The sequence below is a fragment of the Tursiops truncatus genome, chromosome 16, assembly GCF_011762595.2.
Source record: "Tursiops truncatus isolate mTurTru1 chromosome 16, mTurTru1.mat.Y, whole genome shotgun sequence".
In the NCBI taxonomy this organism is placed as follows: domain Eukaryota; kingdom Metazoa; phylum Chordata; class Mammalia; order Artiodactyla; family Delphinidae; genus Tursiops; species Tursiops truncatus.
Window position 1 is genome coordinate 33645192 of NC_047049.1, and position 9035 is coordinate 33654226.

At 50.8% G+C, this 9035-nt stretch overlaps 1 protein-coding gene across 1 annotated transcript; it reads right to left on the reverse strand.

Annotated features, from left to right (window-relative positions):
- Positions 1-2119: 2119 nt before the first annotated feature.
- On the reverse strand, positions 2120-7864 carry HHEX (hematopoietically expressed homeobox). Its single transcript, XM_004326402.4, has 4 exons — positions 7501-7864; positions 5207-5385; positions 4959-5009; positions 2120-3237 (listed from the first exon to the last, which is right to left on the reverse strand). Exons 1-4 carry the CDS (start codon positions 7862-7864, stop codon positions 3025-3027), a joined length of 807 nt encoding a protein of 268 aa, XP_004326450.2. The 3' UTR covers positions 2120-3024.
- Between the last annotated feature and the right edge of the window lie 1171 nt (positions 7865-9035).

Consider the following 9035-nt stretch of genomic DNA (forward strand, 5'->3'; position numbering starts at 1 on the left):
CTGGAGCCTACAGATGAGGGGAAAGGAGACCCTCCCACTGGATGTCTACTTTGGACTCTGACATTGGGGAGAACTGAGTTGGGAATTGGGGTGCTGGTAAGGGTCACGTAGATCAACTAGACCATCTTCATTCAATAGATGAAAGAACTGAGGCAAAGAACTAAAACTCCAACCCAAATCTTTAAACTTCCAGGCCAATGCACACCTCTCTGCTTCAGGACCCAGGACAAATTTTCTCAGAAATTAAAATTCACAGGTAAGGACTTCCCTGGTGGTCCAGTGGGTAAGACTCTGCGCTCCCAATGCAGGCGGCCTGGGTTCGATCCCTGGTTGGGAAACTAGATTCCACATGCATGCCACAACTAAGAAGTCCGCTTGCCACAGCTAAAAAAAGATCCTGCACGCCGCAAGGAAGATCCCGCATGCCGCAGCTAAGACCCAGTGCAGCCAAAATAAATAAATAAAATAAATAATAAATAAATAAATGTTTCCTAAAAAGGAGTCCCCTGTTCATTATTTTTTTAAAAAAAGAATTATCTGAAAGTAGCAATATAGCAAGTTTGATGGAAAAAATTATTAAAATAAATAAATAATAAATAAATAAAATTCACAGGTAATTCCATGGGCCTTCTTGGAATCTAAGGAGGCAGGGTGTGACAACCCCCTAAGTGCAACGACTTTTTCACTCTCTTCATCTGAGTGCTCATGTCTGGGAAGCCACAGCCCTGGTCAAGCCAGGCCAGGGGCAGAGGCATTCCTTCACAGGACCCCAGCCCAGAGGCACCCAACTCCACAATAACTAGAGGCCTCCATGGAGGCCCAGGCTAGAGGAAGGGATTTCTTTCTTTTTTTTTTTTTCATTTTTATTGGAGTGTAGGTGATTTACGACGCTGTGTTAGTTTCAGGTGTACAGCAAAGTGAATCAGTTATACATATATCCATTCTTTTCCATATAGGCCATTACAGAGTATTGAGTAGAGTTCCCTGTACTACACAGGAGGTCCTTATTAGTTACCTGTTTTATATATAGTAGCGTGTATACGTCAATCCCAATCTGAGGAAGAGATTTCTGGACTCCCCCCTCCCAGATCTGGCTCTTCGTTTCCTGGAATGTCAGGAACCTGACGGCCCCAAGTAGGCAAGCAGCTGGGCTGGCAATACCCGGCCGGTCAGAAACCTCAGCCCACCCTTCCTCTCAGCTCCACACCCACCCCCAGCTCAGCACTTCATTCCTCCCCTCACAATACCTCTTTCTCAGCCCTGCTCCCTCCCCTCAGCCAGGAGCCCTGCGCCCACCTCCCCTCGTCCTCCTCAACGCTGCCACCCTCCTGTTCCCACACTGGCAGGAACTGTCGGCAGGAGGGAAGCCTCTGAGGGAGTGAGGGGTGAACGCGGGTCCCACCTGCTTTTTCCACACAAGAAGCACCTTAGAGCCCCAGACCAGCAGCTTGGGCAACACCTGGGCACTTGTTGGAAGTGTAAATTCCCTGGCCCACCCCAGACCTGCCCAAATCAGAAACTCGGGGGATGGGGAGGGCAATGAGTTCCAACAAGCTCTGCCGGTGATTCTGAAGCTCGCTGAAGAGGGAGAACCGCTGTCCTGTCACAAAGTACTCCCCTCCCCCTAAGCGGACCCCCAACCCGGGCTCGGCAGCCAAAGGATGACGCAGTGTTGACTCACGCGGGTCAAGGACGGCGGCCCGGGCTGCCCGGCCAGCCAAGGTGAATCGATGGCGTTCGGCGGCCCCCGCGCTCCGCCGCGGCGCAGCTGCTCTTCCCTTCCCGCCGCCTGGCGCGCCCGGGGCTCGGGGTCTGCAGGCGGGAGCCACCTCCGCTGCTCCAGACACACACACACCACTCCCCGTCCCCCGCCAACCCCCAGCAAACTCCCGGGGAAAGGCTCACATCTACCTTTCAGGTGCCAGCGCCAGAACCGCGCCCCCAGGACGCCAGGAGCCACGAGCCGCAGGAGCGCCGGTGAGACGCACCGCCAGACGCTCCTGCGCCGGACCCCACGCCCCAGCCCCGGCCCCAGCGCCCAGCACCGCGCCAGTCACCCCAGGCGCTGGAAGAAAAGGTGTGGGTTTGTTTTAATCGAAGAATGAGAGGTCCAAAGAGGTCAGTCATCCCACCGGCGGATTTATTTTATATACAAGTTACTCATTTAAAAAAACAAACAAACCATTTTGGCCATGTCTTTTTTACAGTGAACAATTATATATACACACATTATAAACACTGTTTAATATAAAACACAATATCTACAATCTACTTACATTTAATTAATCTGCTACTTCTAGTTCATCTGTGATTAATTTTAGTCACTGATGAGTCAGTTTCTCTGCTTGAACTGGACTGTACTATCCCCTTAACACCTTGGTCAAACAGGTTCTAAGTGACAGTGCAAAACAAGCATTTAAGATTATCAACTTATATTGATTATATATCTCTCTGACGAAAAGAACACATACATCCCCGAGACAAGAGCTCTGAGATGGTTTTGGATTTAAGGCAGCAGTGTAAGAATGTAACAAAAAAGTAAGGAATGTTTCCTTTAAAATATTACAAGGCTGCCTGAATTGTGGGCCCCCTTTCCAAGGCATACCTCTGGATTTGGGATGTCCCTTTATTTTCCATTAAGTGGGATGTAGAAACAGGTTATAGAAAAATCATTCAAGAAATTCCTATTAAAATCTTTAAAGTTATAACTTAAAAATTTAACAAAAAAGTTCAAAATTACTTTTTATAAATAGAAAAAACAAGTTACTTTTTAAAAAGGGGGTGAATTTAATCAGTGAAGAGTCCCTTTATCATACAATCTAAAATCAGTTCATAAACTATTTAAGTCAAAATTAAGGTTTCAATGTGTTTGTTATTTAGCCAGTGCACCACACATTTTAGGTTTCCAGAATACCCAAAATTGATTCCCTTTCTCATACAGTTTTCCGGTTCATCTATGGAGATTTTCTGTGGCAAATGTTATTCCAAAGCTCAGTTTTCTGAACATGCCAATGTCAGTGGTCATCATCCAGCATTAAAATAGCCTTTATCACCCTCGATGTCCACTTCCTGATCAGAATCCTCTGAAATCTCTGATTCAAGGTCTTCCTGGGAGACAGGGGAGGGCGAACATTGAGAGCTATCCAAAGCACCTTTATTCTGTTCACTGTCTTGCCTCTGGTCGCAGGAATTGTCCAAACTTTCCAGTTCTTCTTTTTTATTGTTTTGAGGGTTCTCCTGAACGAAGAGGATGAAAATGGAGATTGGTGGGATCATGAGATATGAAGAAGTGAGAGACATGAATCAAATGTCTTTTCATCTTCTACCATCTTTTTAATTCTTAGCTTATCAACTGCTTTCAGGTATAATATTTTTATTCAGAAAATACATACTTGTGCTTCTTTCTCACTTTGGAAGAAATAAAATTCCTGTCATATTCAGAGAAAGATTATACTCTTGCCAGATAAGAACCACCAATCACAAATATAAATGTAAATGTGCTATGTCAGATGAAGGCTTAACTCCAGCCCAGACCCATGGTCTCAAGGTTCTTAAAAGTTTAGGGAGAAAAAGAAATTAGATCACTACAGATACACACTATCTTTATTCTTCAAATATTTAAACCTTGCCAATTAACAAAGTCTTCAGACATTTAAAAAATATGAATGCTAAATAGTGAATTATGGATAAAGTTTCAAAATTATTAGACTGAATCCTTTTTTTATGCATTTTCCGGAGTAAGCTCACAAACATATACACACATAAATATGTGTAGCAAGTTACACAATCGTGGCAAAGAAAAAATGCAGAACTGGAAGAATGTTGCTAACTGGAAAGAGAGACAAATATAATTTACTTAAAATCTGGAGGAAATTTCTGGAAAATATTCCCATATTACATAGGAACCACTGTTTTTAAAGTCCCTGGTAAACTACCTTTGACCAAGAACCAAATAAGTTAGTAAATTTTTAATCCTGTTTTTGTCTAAAATGCACATAGACACTATGAAGAAATATTATGATATACTGCTAAAGTTTTTTTTCTAAAGCCAGACTATAGAATAATAGATTTACCAAGCTTACAACTATGTAACAAGTCACAAGATCAGATATTGAGAGGGAATCTGAAATTTATCGCTAAATTTTAAAAGGCACGCTGCTTTCAATTTCCCCACTCATTATTGTTTCAAAAATATCTCATTTATTATAAACCGTATATAGACTGGCAAATGAAAAATTCAGCATTTGTCAGATAACTTTGGAGAAGACATCCAGATTAGGACATCAAAAACAAATCTTTAGCTTTAAGTCAACAGAGCTTCTTTAAAAACTGAATTAGCCTTTACTTTTTATCACATATTGCGTAACAAGGTCATTGGAAGAAAGACTGTTAGAAAGTTTAAGCTGCCTTTCAAACAGGCTTGGATATTCTCTTACTGTTTTTATATTCATTTTAAGAGCTAGAAGTAGAGGGAAAATAATTTTTTAACACTTTGATATTTAATTCTTCTAAAAAACAGTGCAAACAAGACTTAAAAGTGTTTATTTCCTTATATTTACCCTTGAGCTCTGCCTAGTTTTATTGTGGCTGTGTAAATAAAAGAAACAATTTTCTCCCAAAGATAACTGCTTAAGTCATTTACTGTCAATTACTTTATCTTTCCTGCGTTAATTAGATAAACAACATATGGGGTTTATAAAACAATTAGCTGGGAGTTTTACTAGCCAGTGTGTGAAAACCCAAGCATAATTGATATAGGAACCGCATTAGGTGCTTTTAGCATTACTGCCGCCTGAACAACTCATCCTGAATTTCAGCAGGACTATTTGCCTTTTTAATCAAGGTGAAGAGGTTAAATAGTCCCTCAAATGACTTTTGCATACAACCTGTAACAGGCCTCGCATTGAGATAACATGATAAAAATATTTATTTCCATAGAAACAGAGCCATGTCAATACCTGTTTTAGTCTTCTCCATTTAGCGCGTCGATTCTGAAACCAGGTTTTGACCTACAGGAAAGACAGAAAGAAAACTTGCCAAGAGCCCAGAATCCCGAGGGACCTGGGGAGGCGGGGAGAAGCCGTTCAGGAGCTGCTGAGCCAAACAGCGATCCAGGCGCGCCAAAGTTCCCTGTGGCTCCACTGTCTCCCTTTTGCCCCGCGACCCACGCCCCAGGAGCCTGCCTGCGCCCCGCGAGCGAGCTCACCTGCCTCTCGCTAAGCTGCAGCATCTTGGCCAGACGCTTCCTCTCGGGCGGGGAGAGGTATTTCTGGGTCTCAAACTTCTTCTCCAGCTCGATGGTCTGGTCGTTGGAGAACCTCACCTGGCCGCCTTTCCTTTTATGCAGAGGCCTCTGCAGGAAAGGGCTCCAGAGCAGGGGTTTGCCTGCGGGCAAAAGCGACGGTTAGTGAGGGCCGCTTCTTAGTGAGGGCCCTGAAGCGGCGTGGCCCACCCCGGCCCTGCCTGCACTGGGGATGACAAAGAATGGGAGGGGAGGCTACGGGACACTCAAGCAGACACATTTACGTATACCCCCTGAGATGTGGACCCAACACGCTCCCACCAATACACATCATACCCACAGACACAGGAACATCCAAAGTCACACATCTACACGGCATGTGCACAAAGATCACACGTGTATGCTCAAAGACACACACCACCATCACATCCATGGCTAGATACAATCATTTTGATTCCCCAAAAGAACACCGACTCTAGGTTGAGCTTAAAATACCATGACCCTCTTTAATCAGTCGCTCTCAAAATTGATACACAACTTTTTTAGTCTAGAGGGCCTGCAGAGAGGTCCTCTCCCTTGGTGAACCGCACTTTCCAAATATCCGTTAGGTTGGGGAAGAGTGGGCCTGTCACACTAGCCAAGGCGTTGCTGCCAGGGTCCAGCGGCCTGGCTACAACGGAAGCCCTCCGGCCCAAGAGCAAGCTTCAGGGCGCGTGGAGCTTCCCATCCTGGCTGGAGGGCGCCGGGCCTCCTCTGATTTCACACCCGGCCGGTGGGGGCGGCCAGTTAGAGCCACCCCGTGGGCTATGGCAACATTTCCGTCAATGTGTTTCCTGTTGGTCTATCTCGAAAAACCCTTTGCTTCCTCCTGCACAGTCCCAGCAGTAACCCAAGGAAACCCAGGGCGCGCTCTGTGAAAACGTTTGCCCCCAGGCCCGGCCTGGCTGAGGGTCCCCCTCCGGCCCAGAAGGCAAACAGAGCCGCACCGGGCCTGCGCCATCAAACCCTCAGGAATGGAATCAAAAACACAATAACTTTAAAAAAAAAAAAAGAACTAAAATATAATCCCCCCCAAATCTCTCTAGCGATGAGAAAGGAAGGTGGAGAACTGAGTGAGGGACCACACCATAATACTGATGACATTAAAATGTCAATTAATTAATGTTATTTGTCTCCAGGGTGCCTGCAGAGGCTGCCAATAACAGAGTAGATTTTGAAACCCTGGTGGCCCAAGGCAAGGAGCCCCGTTTCATTTAGCCGGGGGCACCAAGGGCCACCCGAGTGCAGATCACGGGTGGCTTATTTCTTAGGCCACTCACTGAGGGGACAAGTCCCGCAAACTCTATACGGCCAACGTGTCCGCGCTGCCCTTCCTATTCCAAAGACGTGTGGGTCAGTCCGTCCGTCTGTCCGTGGGTCTGCAGGCCTGCGCTAAATGCTTTTAAAGTTGGCGATGTTGTTTTTTCGAGATTTTGCTTACGTCAGGATTCAGACTGGGGCAAAACAGCCTAAAAAAAAAAAAAAAAAAAGGGAAGCAACTGGTTATTTTAGCTGCCATAAAGTCACATCCCACACAGAGGAAATGAACAATATCAGAAAAACGGATCCCGGCTATCAGAAGTCGAGTGTTTCCTGAATTTGTCTGTATTGAGGATGTCGATAAAATAATCAGCAGCGTGCACTACTCCGGGGGAAGGGTCTGCTTCATGCAGCCAGGAAAACACTTAACAGCTTCTGAAACCAGATTTACTCCTATCGAGAACTCAAGATTTCCTGTATGAACGGAAAGGGTCAGGCTCTTTCACTGCACAAGCTTGTTGAACCAGGTCCAGCCCCGTAACCACCCCGGCCCGGCAGCTATCCCTGCCCCGCGGGGGCGGCCCGGGGCGCTTTGGCTCTCCCTTCCCAGTCCCTCCAGCTAAGGGAGCCCACCCGGGCGACACGCGACCCCAGGACTCCTCCAGCTGCCGGCCCCAGCGGCAGCGCCCGAGGTCCGGCCCGGGCCCGCGCGCCCCGACGCCTGCAAGGTGCAGGAAAACCAATCTGAGTCATGGTGCGGGCAGACTGGGCTGCCCGCCGCCGGGGCCCGCGCCTGCCGTCCCCCGCGCGCGCCCGACAGCCGCTTTTCAATCGCTTTTGCCACAACTTTCTGTTGCCTCCCCTCCGCCCCCGCCGCCTCCTGGGCGCTGCCACCTGCCGGGTGGCGCCTTTCTCGCCGCCGCCCGGGCTCGGCCCCGCCATGACCCCGGCCGCCTTACCCAGGGGGTCGTGGCGGAGCAGGGCGTGCGTGTAGTCGTTCACCGACCGCGGGAAGGGGTACAGAGGGCCCCCGAAGCCGCCGGGTCCGTAGGCGGCGGCCAGCGCGGCGGCGGAGTGGTGCGAGAAGGCGGGGTGGATCGGCGTGGGCTCGTATACCGGGGTCCGGTAGGAGGACACGAGGCTGGTGAAGGAGGAGTTGGGGGACGGCAGCGTGGGCGTGGGGGTGGGCGCGGCGGGCCCGCGACCCAGGATGTCCTCGATGTAGAAGGGCGTCGGGTGCGCTGGCTGCAGCAGCGGCGTGGGCGCGTACAGCGGCACCCCCAAGGCGCCCGCTGCCGCCGGTCCGGGGTGCGGGTACTGCATGGCTCCGCCGCGCTCCGGGCCCTCGGAGAGCTGCCGCCCGCGCCGCGGCGCTACATTTATCCGCGCTCCGCGCTCCCGGCTATAGGCTCTGCCGACTGCGGGGTGGGGCCGCGCTCTCTGGCCCCCTCCTGCCGCTGGGCCCTGCGTCCAATGGCGCGGAGCCCCCGGAGCCGTCTCCCGCCCCCACTCTTGGCCCGCCCCCGCCGGCCGAGGTCCCCGCCCCTGGGACGCGCTTGCTCCCAGGCTCTTAGGACCCTAAGCCCGGCTGTACCCTCGCCGCCGACGCTCGGGGCTCCAGGCACCCTGCCCCAGGACGCCCTCGAAGGAAGCCCAGGGCCGCGTCCGTCAGGCGAGGCGCGAGGCAAGCAGCTGCCTGGAAGGCGGCCTCAAGCGGCCCTAGCCCCGGCGGCGAGGCATCTCCGCCGAAACTCGGGGGCACTGGTCCAGGCCCGGGACCGGGGAGGCGGTAGCCGGCCCAGGCAAAGGGCGACTGGACTCGGGGCCCGCAGGCGTAAAGGCCCCTGGTCGGGCCGCGCCTTCGCAGGCCTGAGAGCACCCTCCGTGGTCAGCGCGCTCCCTGGAGTAACGGTAGCATTGGCTGTTGCCCTGGGCGTCTCGGGAGTGCTCGTAGCGGGAGAGAGTGCCCTGGGTTCCTGGGGCAACTCCAAGGAGAGAGATCCACGGCCCTTGCCTGCGTCCCAGCGTGGTAAGGACGATTAGACTTAAGGTGCTGCGGACTCTTGCTCTCTAGCCCGTTTCATCTGTGGGCTCCGGGACTCAGCCACTTCCCCGGGGACGCTGGCAGAAGTCCCTTCGGGCAGGAATCAAGGGAAGGCCTGGATCCTACGGCGCCAGGCAGAAGCTGTGCAGTCTTCTCTGACCCAGTGGGGGCTGCTCCCTGTCCCCTATCCCCGGGTCCTGGGGGATCGCAGCTGCGCGCAGCCCCGCTTTCCCTTTTTGCACGTGTTTGCTATTGAAGCTGTGACGCGCTACCCGGTGTGGCCTCAGCTCTGTGCGGCTCCACTCGCCTGCGGGGCAAGGGGGCATTCTCTTGATTGACGCCCTCCTGCGGCCGTCACACCTCGCGGTGAGCGGTTTCTGCCAAGGTCCTCCATTAATGGTGGAAATGAAAAAACTTCCCGGCTTTTTCTATTGAGAATTTTTATTTACA

What these genes read in the sequence shown, in the direction of transcription:
- HHEX (XM_004326402.4), bottom strand. Translation starts at nt 7,864, where the DNA reads ATGCAGTACCCGCACCCCGGACCGGCGGCAGCGGGCGCCTTGGGGGTG. An exon ending in GCTCCGCCACGACCCCCTGG is followed by an intron (nt 5,386 to 7,500) that starts GTAAGGCGGCCG and finishes TTTTGCCCGCAG; the next exon opens with GCAAACCCCTGCTCTGGAGC. An exon ending in TGCAGCTTAGCGAGAGGCAG is followed by an intron (nt 5,010 to 5,206) that starts GTGAGCTCGCTC and finishes TCTTTCCTGTAG; the next exon opens with GTCAAAACCTGGTTTCAGAA.